The sequence below is a fragment of the Schizophyllum commune genome (assembly GCF_000143185.2).
Source record: "Schizophyllum commune H4-8 unplaced genomic scaffold SCHCOscaffold_12, whole genome shotgun sequence".
NCBI classification, from domain to species: domain Eukaryota; kingdom Fungi; phylum Basidiomycota; class Agaricomycetes; order Agaricales; family Schizophyllaceae; genus Schizophyllum; species Schizophyllum commune.
Window position 1 is genome coordinate 328,979 of NW_026089549.1, and position 19,488 is coordinate 348,466.

General features: G+C 58.6%; 8 protein-coding genes across 8 annotated transcripts; 6 read left to right on the plus strand and 2 right to left on the minus strand.

The window, feature by feature from the left end:
• Positions 1-371: 371 nt before the first annotated feature.
• Positions 372-980, plus strand: SCHCODRAFT_02692719 (uncharacterized protein; the record flags this gene model as incomplete). The annotated part of the gene is made up of 1 exon (XM_003027407.2): positions 372-980. One exon carries the CDS (start codon positions 372-374, stop codon positions 978-980), a length of 609 nt encoding a protein of 202 aa, XP_003027453.1.
• Positions 981-2,195: 1,215 nt separating this feature from the next.
• On the minus strand, positions 2,196-2,620 carry SCHCODRAFT_02714794 (uncharacterized protein; the record flags this gene model as incomplete). Its single annotated transcript, XM_003027681.3, has 2 exons — positions 2,196-2,457; positions 2,513-2,620. 2 exons carry the CDS (start codon positions 2,618-2,620, stop codon positions 2,356-2,358), a joined length of 210 nt encoding a protein of 69 aa, XP_003027727.1. The 3' UTR covers positions 2,196-2,355.
• A 1,023-nt stretch (positions 2,621-3,643) lies between these two features.
• Positions 3,644-7,707, plus strand: SCHCODRAFT_02640139 (uncharacterized protein). The gene is made up of 3 exons (XM_050346129.1): positions 3,644-4,130; positions 4,206-4,752; positions 4,802-7,707. The coding sequence occupies exons 1-3, from the start codon at positions 3,925-3,927 to the stop codon at positions 7,517-7,519; spliced, it is 3,471 nt and encodes a 1,156-aa protein (XP_050197860.1). The 5' UTR covers positions 3,644-3,924; the 3' UTR covers positions 7,520-7,707.
• A 191-nt stretch (positions 7,708-7,898) lies between these two features.
• Positions 7,899-8,400, plus strand: SCHCODRAFT_02640141 (uncharacterized protein). The gene is made up of 3 exons (XM_050346130.1): positions 7,899-7,984; positions 8,031-8,112; positions 8,166-8,400. The coding sequence occupies exons 1-3, from the start codon at positions 7,919-7,921 to the stop codon at positions 8,384-8,386; spliced, it is 369 nt and encodes a 122-aa protein (XP_050197861.1). The 5' UTR covers positions 7,899-7,918; the 3' UTR covers positions 8,387-8,400.
• A 391-nt stretch (positions 8,401-8,791) lies between these two features.
• SCHCODRAFT_02602631 (uncharacterized protein) lies at positions 8,792-10,123 on the minus strand (the record flags this gene model as incomplete). The annotated part of the gene is made up of 3 exons (XM_003027682.1): positions 8,792-8,938; positions 8,991-9,014; positions 9,068-10,123. 3 exons carry the CDS (start codon positions 10,121-10,123, stop codon positions 8,792-8,794), a joined length of 1,227 nt encoding a protein of 408 aa, XP_003027728.1.
• Positions 10,124-11,589: 1,466 nt separating this feature from the next.
• SCHCODRAFT_070520 (uncharacterized protein) lies at positions 11,590-15,047 on the plus strand (the record flags this gene model as incomplete). Its single annotated transcript, XM_003027409.1, has 7 exons — positions 11,590-12,809; positions 12,858-13,467; positions 13,517-13,872; positions 13,924-14,265; positions 14,317-14,389; positions 14,448-14,503; positions 14,554-15,047. The coding sequence occupies 7 exons, from the start codon at positions 11,590-11,592 to the stop codon at positions 14,933-14,935; spliced, it is 3,039 nt and encodes a 1,012-aa protein (XP_003027455.1). The 3' UTR covers positions 14,936-15,047.
• Positions 15,048-15,154: 107 nt separating this feature from the next.
• SCHCODRAFT_02640153 (uncharacterized protein) lies at positions 15,155-16,336 on the plus strand. The gene is made up of 4 exons (XM_003027410.2): positions 15,155-15,439; positions 15,494-15,654; positions 15,704-15,797; positions 15,859-16,336. Exons 1-4 carry the CDS (start codon positions 15,218-15,220, stop codon positions 16,108-16,110), a joined length of 729 nt encoding a protein of 242 aa, XP_003027456.1. The 5' UTR covers positions 15,155-15,217; the 3' UTR covers positions 16,111-16,336.
• An 877-nt stretch (positions 16,337-17,213) lies between these two features.
• Positions 17,214-19,258, plus strand: SCHCODRAFT_02516444 (FAD-binding domain-containing protein; the record flags this gene model as incomplete). The annotated part of the gene is made up of 10 exons (XM_003027411.1): positions 17,214-17,537; positions 17,596-17,631; positions 17,709-17,946; positions 17,988-18,118; positions 18,173-18,190; positions 18,243-18,296; positions 18,354-18,479; positions 18,533-18,690; positions 18,739-18,811; positions 18,860-19,258. The coding sequence occupies 10 exons, from the start codon at positions 17,214-17,216 to the stop codon at positions 19,256-19,258; spliced, it is 1,557 nt and encodes a 518-aa protein (XP_003027457.1).
• Positions 19,259-19,488: the final 230 nt, after the last annotated feature.

The following is a 19,488-nucleotide window of genomic DNA, read 5'->3' on the forward strand; positions in this document are numbered from 1 at the left end:
GCAGACGTTGCTGTTGTCAGGGTCGAGCGCGTCCTGTGCTGCCCAACGCGGTTCAAGCTGGTGCAGATCCAGCACGTCGTCGCGAGGAATATGTTCGTCAGAGGGAAAAGAGAACGCGCTGGTAGTGTCAACGTTGAGTAAAAGGTCGGCCAACCACGCTCGTATGGTCGCGCGTCGGCGGTTCGGTCTTCTTGATCTTCATCTTGTTCGCCCGAGACACGTCCAGGTCGCGGGAGCGCTGAGCGGCAGTCACGAAGTGAGCGAAGATCGCCCCTTGCGTATGGCTTGGATGCCACAGCAGTCGACCTGACCTGCTGACAGGGCGCGCGCGTCGTTCGACGCGTTCTCGGACCTTTGTTCGTATTCCCACCATGCGTTCCTTGCAGCACAAGGCAAGCGTCATGGCCATCATCGCTCAGCGGATGTCGGTGCGCCTTCCAAAGAGTCTCATCCCCGACGAGGAACTCTTGCGGTGGCTCGTTCCACCAGCACCAGGTGATGCGTCCTACAGACCTCATGAGCGCGCGGGCTTTGTGTTCGGGCATGACGATGGCAGCGCACCTGTCCAGTTGGCAAACAGCGAAGAAGGCGACGAAGAATGGGTGCGCGCGAGAGCGGATACAAGGGAGGGTTCGGTAAGGCGTTCGATAGGCTTTGACGCGATCGCCCATGGCGGCATACAGCGTGGGGCGACGCTTGAGGTAGCACAGCGGTACGATGTTGTATACGTATTCTCCTTCTGGGAGTTCATTGCTTTAGTGTCAGCTTCGCTCGAGCGTAAGCACTGTAAGCAGATAAAATACCTTCAGGAAATGCTTGCGCGACCGAAAGTCGGCAACCTTATTGTACTCGGCCATCTCATACATGGCGTCCAGAACTTCCTTCGTCGGCATCAAGACCCACTCGAGATCTCTCATCGCCGCAGCCATGTCTTCACGGACTGCGAGAAGTGTCAGATTCCCTACGGTAAAACCGTATAAAGCTACAGACGTCGGATCATCGCGAAAATCCTTTCAAAAAGACATCGCGATGTCAGCGATTGCGCCTCTTGCCGGACAATGCCGCGAAAGGTAGGAACTTGCCGATTCAGCCGGACCGCGGCAAGATCTCGGCAGCTTGGCAGCATCAATGCGCGATCAGGCATCCCCTTGCCTACTCCTTACCGTCGCCTTGCGATGCCCTCGCCGTCTACTACCTCCCTCCCGATGCGACTTAGCGAAATATCAGCTCCCCCTGTCGGATGACGCGTCACCTTCCCACGTGAATCACACTCTCTGGATTTATAAGGCCTCACATGAACGGCATCCGCATTTGCTGCTCTTTCCATCACCTCCACCACCTCGCCGCCGCCCTCGAGGTCTCCGCAAGAAAACTCCGACTGACCCCTGCTTGTTACTGCATACATCACCTTGAGATAGTATACCGACACGCAAGGACAGAGCGCGCCATCTCGCTCGCTGGAGACGACACGCGTGCTTGGCACAATCTCATGATCGGCGCGTCGTCGTCAGTCGGGCTTTTGTAAGGTGCCAGGTGCGTATTCTGCGACATCATCACTGTCTAGTACCAATGATCTCCCAGAGCGTAAGTTCATCATTACCACCACAAGCTCGAGCGCATCAGCGGCGAGCTTCATCGTGACTTCAACAATGATCGTAGCGCTCGCCTCTTTTCCCGCTTAAAGGTGCGTGCCCCAATGGTCAGCAGCTAACCCAGTATCTGACCAGAACTTCACTTAGTGCTCTCAACGCATCAATTGTCGTTCTTCCCCTCTTCCCCTCCCAACAACGCGAGTACGAGCTTTCATCCCATCCCCCATGATGTCCCGAGTTTCTGACTCGCTGCTTAGAGATACACGACACTGCAATTTTCCCAGCTCCCACGAAAGCAAGGCTTCGCCGAGGTCAGTCTTCGTCAGCTTCTAGACGATTCACTGAAGCACCCTACAGATGCCTTTTAGTCACGCAAATATTGAAGGGCAGTGAACGCGACGGTCGCGTGGCACGTTATGCAGTGCACTGTACATAGTTTCTGAGAAATAAATGAAATGAAAACTCTACTAGTATTACTCTTTTTGAAGTATTGAACCGCCTTCTGAACCGAACTGGTCGACGAGCCGGTCCTTTAGTAAGCCTTTCTGGAATGTAGCTTACCAGTGCAGGCAAGGGTGTTGCATTTCGTGATAAGGAGCGCAAGGCAGGTCCAAAATGCGATGAAAATGCGCAACATGCCATTGTCAGGTATAACCAGGTATGCTCAGGCAACATGCTCCTGTCGGGGACATTTCACGGTAACCAATTGTGCTTCATGCACTGCCATGGGCCTCAATATATCGCCAGGAAAGGCCATATCTTGTCAATGTCCGATAGGAGGAAAAATCGCGATGATGTGGTTGAGGGGCGAGCTCAAATCCAGCTCGCCCTTCTGCATACCCCAGTGATACTCAAAGTGCTCTATCTGTGCGGGAAGAGTTAGTACACAGTTCATTGTAAAGCATAAGAAAAATACTGACCTGTCCACGATATTCACCTTTGTCCAGCGCTATGATGCGATGATTGATGATGGGGACAGTACTGGGGGTTTTGCAGGCCGACATAGACTCGGAGGGTATCGAGAGCATTAGAACGTATTAGTTGGATGAAATATCAGCGGGTTTTGCATCAAGTGCCCATTGTTTTCAATGGGCAGTAGATGTAGAAACTGCTGATATTTATCGAAACTAATACGTCCTATTGTGTTATTGCTCGCGCAGGGGCCCCGCCGAGGTACGAGGCAGGGGAAGCGTGAGCAATCGTGACTTCGTGATGGGTGCCCTAGACTTGCCGTGTCACTAAGTACAAATATTTTCCCGGGGATTACTCGAAAAGGGCCCTGCGAGCTGTGGCGCGCGCAGCGCGCACAAACTTTGATGTGCCGCTCTGAAATTTGACAGAGTGGGACAGTATATCGCTATCTGCATGATGGCCGATTTCTGTGCAGAAGGACAATGCGAAACATGCTGTGGAGGGGCCCGACTGTTTGTCGCCATCCAAGAGCAGCAGGGCGTTCAATTTTTGCTAGTGGCGCGAATAAAACACATTTCCATGTTCGTATCTACCTACTGTATGTAGGTATCGAAGGATCTTGTGACCCTGGGACGGTAATAAACGTCCTTCGCTGCCTTTCAGGCGGTGGCGGCGGGTCGTGCGGGCTATCGGGCCGCAAGGCCGCCAGCGCGCCAAAGGCGCGCGGTAAGCCCCTGCGCGAGCTATCGTGGGTTCCCCACCTAACTATTTTACTGTATAGCTGGGAGGAAAGCAAGAAATGGCCAGCCACCGTGATGGTGGTTGTGGACAAGGGTGGCTGATAGCGCCGGTTCCGAGGTTGTTGGAATTCTCACGATTCGATTCGCCCCTTCTGGGTTTGACAAGACCAGGGAGAAGTATCAGGAAGAGATTTGGACGGATATGCAAGCTAACTAACCATTATCAGGGTTGCCATCGTACCTGCTATATTCACATACACCAACTTCAACAGGGGGTCACGAGACTGTGCGAATTATGGCTAGCTAGTATTACGTCACAGGCAGCATGTTGGATGTCCGCGTGGGTCGTAGTCGACTTAGCGCGCTCGATGCGCTACCGCCCTCTGTTCATCTCGTCCGCCAGAATACACGATAGCCATCGACAGCGCGCACTGCTGCGAACGATCCCCTCGAGGATGCAGGCACAAATACCTTGAAGCTGACATCCCGGGAGCTCGGCTCTTCTAGATCAGCTGCTGCATGTCATTGGAGATGATCAGCTGCCCATAAGCTGGAGGCTACTTCGAGTTTCTCTTCCCCTCTCATCACCCACTTCGTGCCCGGCCTCAACCCTCCGTCCCGACGTCTGCGAGCTCTTGCAAGACGACGAGTGACTTCAATACGACGACGATACCCGCACTATGCTCACAGACTCGCCCAGCGCGAGCACGAGCACGGGCACGGACAGTAGCGGCGACGCCGCGCGCCGCCTCGTGCGCTTCGCCAACCGCTGCAATGTCATACCCAACCTGCCTTCCCCGCCAGGCCGCCAGCGTTCGCGCTCCCGTACGCGCATGGTGGTACGCCGCGACACCACCCTTTGGTCCGTCCGCGTACCGACGATAGGGTGCGTTTGTCTGATGTAGTCCTCCTCGTCAATGACAATGTGCTAAACACGCTTCCCCCCTTTCATACTCCCTAGATTCGTCTCTGCACCGACTACGCCCCACCCAGACAGCCCTGAACTCCCCTCCGCATTGAAACACCATAGCCCCCATATCCACTGTCACTGCGAGTCGACCCCGATCGCAGAATTGCTCCCCGCGGTGGATCCTCCTTCGCCGCAGCCCATGCACCGCACACCAGCAACCATACCAGAAGAGGTTGCTGCATCACCGGAACTCAGTTCATCTCCCCGTACGACGTTTCTGCAACGCATAGGATTGCAGCAGCATCCGACGCCACCGCGGCAGCTTTCTGCGACGCCCAGCCGTCAGAGCTCCACGCCGCCGACGCCGACGCACACAATGGGGCCGGACGAGTGGGACGAGAGCGGCGATCTGCTCATGCCGCTGCGGCCCTGCTGCATGGAGTGCTTCTCCGCGACGGAACACCCGGCGCGCGCGATCAGATGGACAGCGCGGGCATTCAGAGCATGGAAGGAGTACAGCGGGCCCCAGGATGTGAAGAAGAGGGAAGCCGAGGAAGAGCAGAGGAAGGCGAAGCTAAGAGAAGGGGCAAGAGATCTAGTACGTCCATGCCATACTCGCATATATGCACTGTACTCATCCGCTCTAGTCCCCCTCGCCACGCCCGCTCTCCCTGCAACTAAATGTGGACGAGATCGACGTGCTCAAGAAGCGGAGATTGCACTCCCTCGACGAGCAGCCGGCGACCCTCCTAGATGAGACCGACCCGCATTCGACATTCTCCGCCATGGGCACATCCGATTCGCCCGTCTCTCCCTCGACGGATTCAGGGATTGACCCCTCGCCTGCAACGGACTCGTCGGCCTCGGATTTGCCCCTCAAACCTTTGACAGGCGCGAAGTCCTTCGACGGAGACTTCCCCCTACCCCGTCGGTCTTCGGGCCGATCTTCCGCCGCCACATCCCCTGCTGCATCACGCCCAGGTTCTGCCTCCGCCTCCAGGGTGTCGTTGTCGAAGGACGGTGCGCCTTCGCGAATGGAGGTCAAGGACACGCTTGTCGTGCCGCTCTCACTCCCGCTCGTCGGGAAGAGCAGCCGCACGTCATTGTTGCGCAACACAAGTCATGCCTCCTTGCGCAAGTCGACGAGCCGCCCAGGTAGCTCAGCGTCGCTGGCGCGGCAGATGCAGCCGTCGGCGCTGCGTTCGGGATCGCCGGGCTCGCGGAACAGTATTTCTGGGTCGCGGGGAAGCGTCTTTGGACCGCAGGGTGTCATCACAGACTCGCCCGCGAGCGTAGCGGAGGGCGTCGCGGCGGCGCTGCAGAAGGGCGATACTACGTGTCGCTGGAGTCTTGCGCCCGACGATGAAGAATCCCAGTCCGGATCGTGCAGCAGCGACTCAGAAGACGATGTATTCCACGAGGCCTCGGAGGAGGCGCTGGGCGTGTACGACGACGAAGACGCGGCGGCCGCGGGTGTCAACGATAGCGGTCTGGGAGACGGCACCGTCGCCAAGTGTGAGGACGGCATGCTCTGCGCGTCGATTTCGCGTCGCACCGCGCAGCAGCCTGCGAAGCGCCCGAGCCCGCCGCCGGTGGTAGATGAGCGCCCGAGTCGGCCGGCGAGTATCACAGGGCAGAGTAGGCCAGCGAGTGCGGTGGGGTTGGCGTCGGCAATGAGGCCGTCGTCGAGAGCAAGCTCGATGATGCTGTCGGTCGAACCGTCGGGCAAGGTGTCCGTGGACACGTCTGGGGCAGATACGCCCCCGCGGGTGTCGACGTCGTCGCAGTTGCGACCTTATTCGGTCACGGCCTCGCGTCCTCTATCGTCGTCGTCTCGCCCATCGTCGTCGCATGGAGGGTCGACCCGACCGGGGTCATCACATGAGGGGTCAAGACCGACGTCGAATAAGTCGCGCCCTGTGTCGACAATGTCACGACCCGGTTCGTCGCGGAGGGAGAGAGGGAGGCCGGCGTCGAGGGCGGGTGATATGCACGCGGAGAGTCGGAAGAGTGATGACAGAGGTCGGCGGAGTGCTTCGGGGGCAAGTACGGAGAGAGCGCTCTCTCGCGCCCCACCTAGTGCGCTTTCTGAAGGAATGCAAGGAGACGAAAGATCGCCCACGACCCAGGCGATCACCACCGCTACCGCGCCTCCTGCAGTCAATGTCACGACAACCGCCCCAGCCACGCCGCTTGCGGGCGCTACCCCACCACTGGATACCTCCACTTCGCCCTACGAGTCGCCCCTCATCGTGCCCGAGACGCCCAAGATTACACCACAGACCCCTCATATCACTCACAAGGTCTCCAAGGGCACCTTCGATGACGGATGGGTCCCGCTCTCTATGGACGACGCGGCATCGATCGGCGAGGGCAGTGACCCATGGCTAGGGTCGCCCAACTCGAGACCAGGCTCCCCGATCATGAGGATGATGCGGAGCTTGTCGAGAGGCCCGAAGAAGAGGCGTCCGGTACCGGGGTCGAAGGTACAATCGCCTATGGACTCCGAGGTGGTGTCACCAGCGGGCTCGAAGGACTCGATTTCGGCCTCTGGCTCATCGTCGTCGTCGAAGGAGGAGCTGGGACCCCATCCGTTGAATCAGGCGACGACCGGGCATAACTTGCTACGCATGATTCGCTCGCGGTCGCGCTCGAGGGGGCCGGCGGCGAGGCAGCAGAGAGCGGAGGGTACTGCGTCAGATACGGACTTCCAGTCGAATATGGGCACGAGCTTCTTTGGCTTGGTGCGGACGAAGTCGCGGGGGGCGGCTCCGAGGTCGCAGGGCGGCACGCCGACGAAGTCGAGTGGGAGGACGCCGAAGAGGGCGAATACGCTCGGGACGCCTGAACCCACTTCCAGCTCGACGTCGAGCACGTCTTCGAGCCCGACGATCTTCCCGGCGCGCCCGCAGGAGTCTCCGTTGGAGGACGCTACTGTGCGCGCGACGGGTCGCCCTGGACCGGCGTCGGTGGTGCCTACCACCCTCGCGCGCGCGTCGACGGAGAGGCGGGCCTCCTTGCAGGCCTCCCCTTCCTCCACGACGCCTAGGCGCAGCCGGGCAGCGTCGACCGGCTCGATATTGCACGCGCAAAACGCCAGCGCTGCGTCGAGCGCCGACAGTCACCGCGTACTGGACGCTCCTTCTGAACGCTTTAAGGACGCGCAACCGGTCCATTCTGACGACGCGCTGGCGGCGCACGTCCAACGCCCGGAGCCGCATCCCGCGCAGACGAAGCATGTGCAGACGTCGCGTCGGACGACGTCCTTCTCTGCGTCGACGGCACGCTCGTTCTTCAGCAACGTGAACTTCGCGGGCGTGCTGCGTGGGGTGAGTGCAGGGCTGGGTGGTGGTGGTGGGGCGTGAGTTTCATCCGCAGTACAAGGTGCTTCTTAGTCGATTTTTGTGGCGACATGATCTCCGTAGGAGTTTGGCGCTCATCCAATTCTACTATGCTTCTAAGTGACGGATATCAGGGTCTATCTATGTATATTACAGCCGAGGTTATTAGTTGGAATTGCACCTTATGCATCAACGAGAAGGGATGTGGACTGGAATCTCGTTCCCTCCAAATTCGAAAGCGGCAAACCTGAACGTCATGGTGGGAATTGGACCTTGACTCGCAACTCGACCATATTGCACGTTAGTGACCTTGGCATGCCGCACCTGGACATAAGCTAATCATCTTCAGTGCGTCGAAAATATGTCGGCAGAGTTCCAATCCCTTGAGTGGATCATGATGCTTACGAAGACGCTTTGGACGCCATGTATGAGGTGGCTGAGTACTACAAAACTGCCAGTATCCGATCGCGCAAGCATTCCCTTGAGCTGGTAAGATACGATACCTGTCGTCGCAGGAAGCTAATGTCAATGACAGGAATCCCCGGTAAAGGCTACGATCTCACTGTCGTACTCGCATCGAACGCCATCATACGTCGACTTGTGTGGTTGTGTCAAGGCCTACTTATCGCATAGCGTTCAGAACGCTGCCCCGCGCGCACTTTTTCTGTCACCTTCTGCGCCGACCCCCAGCTCGACGAATGCTCCGCCATCTGCATTTCCAAGAAAAATGCCCGCGGCTCATGCCTCGTCGACGCAGGTGTCCTTCGCCTGCGCTTTGACTCTGGGTCAAATGCTGTCCTCCCAAGATCGACAACGGCCGAAGGGATCGGCTTGAGACAGCCTTGCGCGCGATGGTGCGAGGCTCGGATGGACTTCAAAACCCTCAGGTAGGGAGGGTCCACGTGAAGGCACAAGCTAGCATGCGTGATACGCAGAACTCGATATCCCTTTGTATAACATCCGTTCGCTACGTATGTATTTATCAGTATCTAGAATTCTTGTTGAACGATGCTCAACCGGTGAACATCGTCGAAGGAGATGGCGCGGCCGACAGATACGAACAGCTTTCTTGTTACATCGGAGAGATCGGAGGCTAGAATCAAGTCCTACATATAGTGATACATGCATGTACTCGAGAAGGTAAGTCAAAGGATATAAGAGGCTGTAATGCGCCGATTGCACGACGAATAATAAACTAACGCAGTCATAGTGAGGCCACACTGCAAGACTGCCCGGTGCTAAAAGAGGAATAGCCTACGGCAACAGTATAGCATAGTGGATGAAATGCCGACCAATTCAAGGGCTCCGACCCTGCACAGATTTCCTGGCGTCTTGCTGCTCGTAGACGGCTAGCCTATCCTCCAATTCTCGTTGCCTAGCCTCCAATTCTTTTCGCCTCGCCTCCGTTTCCCTTTGCATGGCCTCGGCTGCGCGGGCACGATTCTGCGAAGGAAGGTCAATTAGAAATCGCAGTCGGACTGCACTTGTAGCAAACCTCGGCATCTTTGACAGCGTCATCCTGTGCGAGACATCAATACGAGGTAACACAACCAAGTTGACGAGGACACGTACCATATTGTTGAACACTTCAGCTTGTATTTCCTCGACCTTTGTCGCATACATGTTGTCGAGCTTGTCAATGAGATCCTCGATTGGCCGAATGAACCTCGCGCGCGTAGAAGAGGAGGGAAGCTCGACCATGGCGAACACATCGGGGCAAGCCTGCCCCAAGCTGCTGCGCTCCGCTCGCAGCTGCGCCGTAAGCGCTTGTCCCTCCTGCGAGTCGATACCGTCGGGCCCTGACGACGAGCTCCCGAGCAGACCTTTGCGCGGATACGCCTTCTTTGCAGCCTTGCGCAGCACGTCGTCCGACAGCTGCGAGAGATCGAAGTGCAGGTCGTCGCTGACGAAGAGCTTGCCCATGTACGTCCCGCGCTTATTGGCGTGCCGCGTCCGCTGCTCGCGCCCGCCGAACTTGGCCTTCAGGACCTCGTACACGCTGCGCGCGTACCAGTAGCACATGGTGCCGAGCAGCTTATAATGCGGGCCGATGCTGTGGATCCTGTCGATGACGAGCGCGAGGTGGAGGATGGTGGGCTGTTGGTCGGGAGGGAAGTCGAGAGCGTACAGGAGCTGGCTACCGGCGGGCCAGTTGCGCCTGCCGACGATGGTGTCGTGGCGATACGGGTCAACCGTGACCGAGTCGCCGGCCGCCTTTGTGCCCAGCAGCGCTGCAGTCGCGTCGGACGCATGGGCGGACGAGCCGATGGTCTGGGGTTTGGAGACGGAGAGCGCGATGTCGCTGGGCCCGGGGGTCGTGTTCGGGTCGTCGACCTCGGTGAGCTGCCCCATGCGATCGAGACGGAGGTAGCGCACGAAGTCTTTGCCCTGGTGCGTGGTATAGAACGTGAAGTACAGGAACTCGTGGGCCCAGCCGCTCGCTTGCTTCCACTGCTCCATCCTTCGCAGCTTGTACCCTTCCAGCTGTTTGACCCAGTCGGCGCGCTGGACACCGTCATAGTACACAAAGTGGGTCCAGTCCAGCGATGAGAACTGACGGCATTCGGCGTGCATAACGCCGTAAATCATCCGTCGATTCGGTGTCTGGACGCGTGGAGGGGCAGCCATGGGGGGAACAGGGAGCCAGCGAGAGAGTAGCTGGACGAAGAAGGACATGCTCGTAGGTAGGGGCTATATGAGATGTGATGGATCCCTCTTGCGCGAGGCCTGCAGCACACGAGGACCGTGCGACGAACACGAGGTTGAGAAGACCAGAGCAGCGTTGTCGGCGATCCCGGAAAAGGCCAGTCAGCTCAGACGCAATGCAAGAAGCTACTAGAACGGGAGCTGGAAGCGCTATGTTGGAGCCTGCGATGAGTTAGCTGCAGAGACGCATGGAGGCTGGAAGACAGGCGATGGGCGATGTAGACCCACAGATGCATCGTGTCAGCCACGGGTCCTCGAAGTCTGTGAGGGCGTAGAGCTTGCCCTGTTTTTCTCCGACCATTCATTTGAGCGCAGCGCGAACATTCACACGTAAGATGAAAGCGGGTCCGTACATGAACGCACGATAATTGAGGTCATAGCCGTCCACCTCCGCTAGTCGCTAGCCCGCCCAAAGCCCACCACCGCTCGTCAACAGCCACGATGGTCAGTGTCACTAGTTAGCTGGGCCGCGACATCACGGCATGTCGACTCACGAGTCACAGTCAACGTTGAAGTCCATTAGCGATGAAGTGCTTTGCGGTTTCGATTCCCGGACCAAAGTCACGACGAAGACTACCATTCATTGAGATTTAGAACTGCATGTAGACTCCACGATAACTTCTGCTGGACGGCCAACGGTATGCCGACGCCTGCCTGAAAACGCTTGCGCGCGCCAAAAGTATTTCGTGCGAAGCTCAGGTAGAATTTTGGCCATTTACTTAGAATCCTGTGCCGAGCCCTCGAGTCTGAGTCTGGCGCAAGCTAAATGAAGGCCCAGGTGAGCGCAGATAATCAGGCGAAGAAATCGTGGAGCACTCACAAGATTCTCCTCGATAGGCTGGACCAGACGAGCACGACTTGCATTCAAAATAAGTACCATCAAATATCGCTACGCACATCCATTCTGAGACGATGATTTCACGAGAATGAATGCTTGACTGCGCAGCACGAGTCCATGTCAATAGCACTGTATCCGGAGGGTAAGATATTCCGCGTTCCGTGAAAATGAAGCGCAAACGAGTGGAAGAGGATGGAGAGGTGAGATAGACTCGGCAAACGCCGTGAGCCAAAAAGGAGCGAAGATCCCACGCATTGTACTCCGGATTAAGCAGTAATTGGCCAATCGTTCTTGTCCCGAACTGCCACCCACACGTCACCAGCAGGCTTACATTACACTCATATACTCAGAAACACTCCCGATTCTGGTGCATATCTGTCCCCAGTCGCACTCACTCGAGAAGCAGTGCCCAAGCGGCTCATCGTTGGCGCCGACAAGCCTTAACTCCCGCTGACTCAGGCTCGACCGGATCCCTCTTTTTAAGCCGTCGCGCATCTTTTGCTCTTCACAGAACTTCCTTCCAAGACCTTGCCTGGATTTATCCGGAATCATGGAGGGCGCCACAGTGGAAAGCGCGCGCACGGCGCCTCCAGCAAACCCCAGCAGGCGAGGGAAAGGCAGGAACCGCGATCATGCAGGCGAACGCGCTACAGCGGGTGAAGGCTCACGACCCACTGCTACGACGGAGGGCGCGCCACGTCCCCACCACCCTCGACGACGTGGCGGACAAGGGCAGCAGTCGGAGAAGACGCGCGACTCCGAGGGGAACGCGCCAAAGAGGAATCGCCCCAAGCCGGGACTTGCGGACGCGGACGGTCAGACTGCGTCCGCTGCTTCATCGGATGCTGGAGGCCCTTCATCTGGTCACCCCAATGGTGCGCGCCGTGGCGGGAGAAATCGACGTGGTCAGCAGCGATCGGGCGCACCAGATGGAGCGTCTTCCGGCACTCCTTCACGCCCTCGCCCTCGACCCAAGGACAAACCCGTCGAACCCCCCGCCGATGATCTCACATCTATCCTCACCCACGCCCTCAAGACACCTCCCTACCCCGACTGCCCGATCTGCTTCTCCCCAATCCACCCCGCGCAGCCCACCTGGTCCTGCTCTCCCAACATCCCCGTCATCACGGAGGGCGAGGCGCAGTACTGCTGGACGACCTTCCACCTCAAATGCATCCGCCCGTGGGCCACGAAGAGCGTGAAGGAGATGGCGGAGGCGTGGCGCGCGCGCAATCAGGACAAGCCGGGCGACTGGCGCTGTCCGGGCTGTCAAGGGCGTCGGGAGGTCATTCCGCCGGGCTACTGGTGCTTCTGCGGCTCGACACCCGAGCCGAAGCCACCGCGTCTGGCGACGCCGCACTCGTGCGCCGGGCCTTGCTCGCGTCCTCGCCCTAGTGGATGCGGGCACGCGTGTCCCTTGACGTGCCATCCGGGGCCGTGTCCACCGTGTCAAGTACGAATAGAGCTCGAATGCTACTGTCCGCGTCGGCGGGTCATCGCATTCCGTTGCTCGGGACGAGAAGCGAATGCAGCGAACTTGGCTTCTTGCGGAGAGCCCTGCGGACGTCGCCTCTCTTGCGGCAAGCACACTTGCGAGAGGACATGTCATGAAGGTGATTGCGGTCCTTGCGACATCACCGAGACCGTGAAGTGCTATTGCGGCAAGGAGGAGAAGGAAGTCAAGTGCGGCGAGGGAGAGGCGGAGGCCTGCGAGATCGAAGGTGGCGAGACATGGTTTGGGAGGTTTGCGTGCGGTCAGACTTGTGATCGGTGCGTTCATCGCCAGCTTTGTAGCACTTTTACTGACTACCCTACCAGTCTCTTTGACTGTGGCGTCCACAAGTGCCAGAAGCCCTGCCATCCGCCATCACGATCTGCACCACCGTGCCCTTTCTCCCCGTCTCTCGTCACTCGCTGCCCGTGTGGTCGACATCCCGCGTCCGACTTTCCTACCCGCACCTCCTGCTCAGACCCCATACCGACCTGCGATAGCAAGTGCTCGAAGCCCCATCCCGGATGCAGTCACCCGTGCGAAGCGAAGTGTCATACTGGGCCGTGCCCTCCTTGTTCCGTACCCATCACCCGCCCATGTCGCTGCGGCCTGTCGACGAAGAGCGTGCTCTGCTCCGAGATCACTGGAGATGGTGGTAGCGAGATTCTGTGCGATCGCCCATGTCCCGCGCTGCGCGCTTGCGGACGACACCAGTGCAATCGCATATGCTGCCCCCTGGCTGCTCTGGCGAAGGGGAAGGGCAAGAAGAAGCGCCCGCTCGGCACAGCGGAGGAGATGAACGTCGGGGAAGAGCGTGGCGGTCTGCACGAGTGCGATCTCGTATGCGGGAAGCCGTTGACGTGCGGGAATCATCGCTGCGAGGAGCGCGATCATCGAGGACCGTGTCCGCCTTGTTTGCGTAGTTCGTTCGAGGAGGTACGTCTGTCCGGTCTTATACTCCTATACCCTCTACAACTACGTTTAGATGATCTGCTTCTGCGGTCGAACCGTCCTCGATCCTCCCATCCCTTGCGGTACGAAGATACGCTGCAACTACCAGTGCCCGATGCCCCCGCCCCCCTGCGGCCACCCTCGCACGCAGCACACCTGCCACGACGACACGGTTAGCTGCCCGCCGTGCCCCTTCCTCACGACTAAGCTCTGCGCGTGCGGGAAGAAGGAAGTCCGCAATCTGCGCTGCTCGCTCGAGCGCGAGAAGGTGAACTGCGGGACGCCCTGTGGTAAGCTGATGCGCTGTGGGTTCCACCACTGCGAAAGGCTCTGTCACGCGGGCGAGTGTGGGGAGTGCACAGCAGTGTGCGGGAAGCCGAGGAAGTTGTGGTGAGTATGAAGTGTTTGGCGGGGTGAGGGCTTCCACTGACGATGCGATAGTTTCCCGGACAAGCACCCTTGTACACAGCCGTGTCATGCGCCGGCGGCTTGTCCTGAGGATGCGCCTTGCCAAGCGCTGGTGACTCTCAGCTGCCCCTGTGGTCGCAACAAGCAGAGCGTGCGCTGCGGCAACTGCACCGGGAGCGTCAAGAAGGAGCGCGCGCCACCGAAATGTACGAACGAGTGCGCGATCGCTAAGCGCAACGCGCGACTTGCGGAGGCGTTGGGCATCTCGACGAATGATGCTGCGAAGGCTGACAAGGTTGAGTACAAGGACGAGGTCGTCGCGTTCGGCAGAGCGAATCCGAAGTTCGTCGCGCTTGTGGAGAAGACGTTCAAGGAGTATGTTGATTGTCTTTCTGATTCTGGATGAGTGTATTTAATCACCCTTAGGTTCATCGCGTCGGACAAGAAGACGCAAGTGCTCCCACATATGCCTCCCGAGCGGCGGAAGTTCGTGCACGATGTACGTACTTTGCCCTGCTATAACTGAGACCCAGAGCTGACCTCCTTGTGCTCTTCAGCTCGCTGCCGTTTACAGGATGGACACGAGAATGATAGACTCAGAGCCTCACACCAGGTACGGACCCGATTACACACAACTCAACGTGTTTACTGACTCTCCCCAAGCGTCCAGCTCTCACGCCGGATCGACACGCGAATCCCAAACCCCTCGCTCTACACGACCATCACCACGAGCGCGCCTTCGGGCGGCGGTCTGGGCAAACTAGCTAACCTGCGGATGGCGAATTCGCCGGCGTGGCGCGCGCCAGCCTCCGCGACTCCCCCGGTGGTGCCCACCCCCTCCGCCTCGCCCCAGCCGGTGGCACCCAGGCCAGTATCTGCGGCGCACGAGGCGTCGAGGGCGTCTCCGCAACCTCCTGCGGCGGCGGCCTCGTTGTCGGCGGCGCCCCCTCGTGCCGCGACGCGCACCCCGCAGGCATCAGTACAGGCCCCCGTGGCCGCGGCGGCTTCAGGGGAGGTGCCAGATAATTGGGAGGACGATGTTTAATTTTTCGCCGCGACGACGCGAAGACGGAGGATAAGCGGGTGAAGTAGACTAGATATACGTACTATTCAAGGTAGATATCCCACTTGCTTTACGAAGAAAGCCTCCAGAGCCACGAGCGAGATGAAGTTCGACTTCCCCGCCTGATGCGGGTGAACGCCACATAAACGCATCATCACGTGTCGACACGTTGTTTCTGCAGCCGCCATTATCTCTTGGGCCGGCCACCCTTGTCCCTGACCCTTTCCTCCTCCACCTTTCTCCTCGTGTCCCGGCCTTCCCATCATGCCTCGCGCAGCCAGACAGTCAGAAAATGGGACGCCCCGCCTGCGCACCCCGAGCCCGTCGCGTCGCCGCCTCTCAGCGTCATCATCGACACCCTCCTCGCCCGACCGGCCAACTGGCCCACTCGACGTCGCGGTGGCCCCCGAAGAGCGCGAGCTCGTCAAGGTCAACAACGCCAGCACTACAGAACTCAAGAACGCATGCGACGACACTGTTAAACGCGTGAGTTTGCCGGATAGCGATGCCCGGGCGAGCGCTCACAGAATGCGGCTGCAGTACCTCTCACGACCAGACCTCTTCAAGCAAATACACACGCACACTGACGTCCGGCTCGGCCTTGGCTGGCTGAGCGTGCTCGTCGCCGGCGGGACCGCGCTGTACGGCTACAAAGTGGAATTTGAGCAGTCGAAGAAGGGCGTGTGGGCAGGACTAATACTGTGCGTGGACCGCGTCATGGATGGCTATCACCCGTCTGACCCCGCGCAGATACTGCATCCTGACGACATTACAAACATTATACGCGTTCTTCGTCGAGGGGAACGTCGTGTTCGTCGGCAAGCGCAAATCGTTCTCGAAGCGGGTGCGTGTGATCGTCGTCGCGAGCGGTTCGCGCTGTATGTGCTGACCCGCCCCCCTCGCAGATCATCACCGAAAAGATCACCCTCAGCTCACGAACAGAACGCGCAACGCGCGAGACCCCGCCCGCGTACGAGCTCTCCGTCACCTACCTGCGCTCGACTAGCGGCGGCAAGTCACTGCTGGCCAAGGGCAAGACGCGGGGCGCGGCCGGGTACAACACGTTCTTCGACGCGTCCGGTGTCATGGACCAGGAGAAGTTTGAGCGCTGGGTGGGCGTGCTCGTCGAGGAGGCCATGGAGGGCAAGACCTCGTAGCGGATCGTATCTCGTGTATACCTATCATTTCGTGTGCTTTCTTTGGATGTCTTGCACGGCAGGATTTGTATCAATAAGTTATATGCATACTAACACTCGTGCCTACAGTCAAAGGACTGGGGCCTACATGCTCTTGACTGATTTTATCGGACTGCTTGTGCACTCGAAGTTCGGCTCGAGTTGGTCGTGTTTGGTCGTGTGACCGGTTGATGTTATGATTGACAGCCTTGGATCAACTCGGACCTCCAAGTTCGAATCGGTGCTCGTACTCATTTCTGCCCCTGCTCTATCTCACCTCCGCGCCCGCTCTCTGCTCCCGACACAGATGAAGAGCGATATGGATTTCTGGTTGACAACGTTGACCCTGTGCGCTGTCAACCTTAAGGTCAGTGTCGTCACTATAGCCGAGCGGCCGGAACGCCAGGGCGCGACTTTGAAGAGAGAAGTGATTCCTGTATTCACGCCTAGGTACTTCTGAGTACCCGGTCAGTCTGTCCAAGACAGATGAGTGTAATACGGTCGGTACTTTGTCGAAGTCCGAAACCCTACACTGACGACAACATCCAAGATAATCTTCCAGATGAAGGGGGATCAGCAGCCCGACGCCTCAATATTCCAATTTCATACACCCGGAACTGCGCCGGCGGGAGGGTCGCCTTTTATTTTCCAACTTGTCATGGACTTTATCCGCCTCCCACTCGTCCGTCCAGCCCGTCCAGTACCCTCGGCTACCACTCCGCCCTCCCACCTGCGTTCGTAACTACAACATCAAGACGTTTTCACCTGAAATCATCACTGTATACAAAGGTCTCCAAGAAGTTCTGGTTTCTACGGTCCAGGTCGCAGTATTCCATCACCTGACGCACCCAACGTCCCGGTATGCCTCAATCAACGCACAGAAGTGGCGATTTCTCCAGTCCTCCGCATGACCCTAGCCGCGCGCGGACGAACGTCTGCCTCCCGCACGTCCGATCCATGAAGTGAGCTGATGTAGCCAAGGAAATTTATGGTTTTCCGTTTCACACGCGGCCCTCTCCCGCAGGCCGGGAGCCGGCGTAAGCAAGCGCCCTGGGGGAAGGGATATAAAGCCGCGGGTCCTCGTCATGGATTGCTCGTGTCCCCCCAACCATGCATTCCGCTCTCTTCCTCCTCCCCGCTCTTTTATCTTCACTCCCTCCCGCTCTTGCGGGCGACGCGAGCGCAGCGTGCGCGCAGATCGCGGATGCGCTGTCAGAGTCGTCGGCCTTTATCAAGGATGGTGCGTGAATAACTCCTCCTACATCGACCCATCGCTCACGCGCTCCTGCCGATCCCCCACAGGCTGGGACAGCCGCTGGTGGAAGGACATCGAGCACTGGGCATCGAGCTCGACGCAGACGCCGACATGCACCGTCGAGCCCGGCACCGCGGAGGACGTCGCGACCATCGTGCGTGGCCACCCGCTTCTATACCCCTCGATCACTGATTAGCGCGTTCCTTTCCCAGCTTCGCATCGTCAACGAGACGCAGGCGCCGTTTGCGGTATGTGACCCCCGGCCGTCGGGCGCGCGCCCACGCGCACTCGTGTTCTTGTTCTCGTGCTGATGCTGAGATCGCAGGTCAAGGGCGGCGGGCACACCGCGAACCCCGGGTTCTCGTCCACGCCTGGCGTGCACATCGCCATGTACCGGTTCTCCGAGGTTACCTACGACGAGGCGACGGAGAACGTTGTCGTCGGCGCGGGCAATGTCTGGGATAACGTGTACGCGACGCTGGAACCGCTCGGCCGGATGGTTGTTGGCGGTCGCGTATCGGGTGTCGGCGTGGCCGGTTTTACGTTGGGCGGTGGTATGTGCTGTGAACTCGCATTCTATAGGAAGAATCTCACCCTATCTAAGGTTATTCCTGGAAGACCAACCAGTATGGTCTGACCGTTGACACCATCCAGGCGTACGAGCTCGTCAAGCCCAGCGGCGAGATTGCCACCGTCACCGCGGAGTCGGATGCGGACCTTTTCTGGGCACTGAAGGTAAAGCTACCTTCCAAACGGATGTGCGGCAGACGCTGATGAATCCTTGAATAGGGTGGATTCAACAACTACGTATGTATCGCCTTCTTCGACCGTTCTAGCTCACCGCTGAACTGAACCTTAGGGCATCGTCACGCGGTTCACTCTCAAGACGCACCCTCAACCTGAGCAGGTTTGGGTATGTATACCAGGTACCGCATGATGCTGCCTATCATACTAACCCCCTCGCTCTCAGGGTGGTATCATTACCTACACCCAGGATCAGGTCGACAAGGTTTCGGAGGCTGTCGCCAATTTCTCCGCAAAGGTCACCGACCCGAAGGCTGCTATCATATCGGCGTACAACTTCCTCCTCGGCGAGGTGAGCTCTCCTGTGCTTCGCCTGTCACCCTCGCTAACTTTCCCCGTCCGTAGATTGGCATCTCGCAGCTGTTCTTCTACGACGGTCCGGAGCCACCTTCGGGTATCTTCGATGAGTTGCTAGAAATCCCCCACTTCAGCAAGGATGTGAAGGCCCGCAGCTTCGTCGACCTCGTCACCTCCAATCCGTCTAACGTTACGGGTGGCCAGCGGTATGTACATTTGGTGTCGCTGCCCACGCTCTACTGATACCCTAGCAGTGGCGTCTTCAACACCGTCTCGCTCGAGAGCTACCCGCTCGATATGGTCCAGTTCATCGCTAACGAGACCAAGGTGAGGTGAAGCTATTCGTAGCCGCTGCCGGTACTGACTGTCTTTCAGCGCGTCGGCTCGAAGCTCGCCTGGAAGTCCGGCAACTTCATCTCCTACGACATCGAGCCCTTCCTCCCGGGCCATCTCTCGCACGGCGCCGAGGGCTCCTCCGCCTACCCGCCCACGCGCGCCAAGGGGTTCCTGCCGCTGAACCTCTACTACGCGTGGGGCGCCGACCTCGCCGACGACGTCGTCTTCGACGCCATCCGCGAGAGCGCGCAGAAGATCTCCGACTACGCCGTCAGCTCCGGCCAGGACATCAGCGGCTTCCCCCTCTACCCGAACTACGCGATCTTCAACCGCTCGCTCGACGAGCTCTACCAGGGCAACACGCAGCGCCTGGCGGAGATCCGCGCGCGCGTCGACCCGTACAACGTGATGGCGCTCGCCGGCGGCTTCAAGTTTTGAGCGGTATCCATGCTCGTTGGGAACACGGACACACTTAACACAACCTACTGGGAGACCGCCATACTGCGATGCTCCCCCTCTTTCCTATCTTTTTTGTGTACACTCTTTTAACTCACAAGCTACAGCTATAATGGCATAACTCATGGACTATGCATCCTTCCAGAGTCTTCTGCCGTGCCGTGATGTTAGGCATTGCGATGATATGCGCCACAGTAGGCCGTGTACGCATG

What these genes read in the sequence shown, in the direction of transcription:
- SCHCODRAFT_02640139 (XM_050346129.1), top strand. Translation starts at nt 3,925, where the DNA reads ATGCTCACAGACTCGCCCAGCGCGAGCACGAGCACGGGCACGGACAGT. An exon ending in GTCCGCGTACCGACGATAGG is followed by an intron (nt 4,131 to 4,205) that starts GTGCGTTTGTCT and finishes CATACTCCCTAG; the next exon opens with ATTCGTCTCTGCACCGACTA. An exon ending in GAGAAGGGGCAAGAGATCTA is followed by an intron (nt 4,753 to 4,801) that starts GTACGTCCATGC and finishes CATCCGCTCTAG; the next exon opens with TCCCCCTCGCCACGCCCGCT.
- SCHCODRAFT_02640153 (XM_003027410.2), top strand. Translation starts at nt 15,218, where the DNA reads ATGCCTCGCGCAGCCAGACAGTCAGAAAATGGGACGCCCCGCCTGCGC. An exon ending in GTGTGGGCAGGACTAATACT is followed by an intron (nt 15,655 to 15,703) that starts GTGCGTGGACCG and finishes GACCCCGCGCAG; the next exon opens with ATACTGCATCCTGACGACAT. An exon ending in GCAAATCGTTCTCGAAGCGG is followed by an intron (nt 15,798 to 15,858) that starts GTGCGTGTGATC and finishes CCCCCCTCGCAG; the next exon opens with ATCATCACCGAAAAGATCAC.
- SCHCODRAFT_02640141 (XM_050346130.1), top strand. Translation starts at nt 7,919, where the DNA reads ATGTATGAGGTGGCTGAGTACTACAAAACTGCCAGTATCCGATCGCGC. An exon ending in GCAAGCATTCCCTTGAGCTG is followed by an intron (nt 7,985 to 8,030) that starts GTAAGATACGAT and finishes TGTCAATGACAG; the next exon opens with GAATCCCCGGTAAAGGCTAC. An exon ending in CTTGTGTGGTTGTGTCAAGG is followed by an intron (nt 8,113 to 8,165) that starts CCTACTTATCGC and finishes CTTTTTCTGTCA; the next exon opens with CCTTCTGCGCCGACCCCCAG.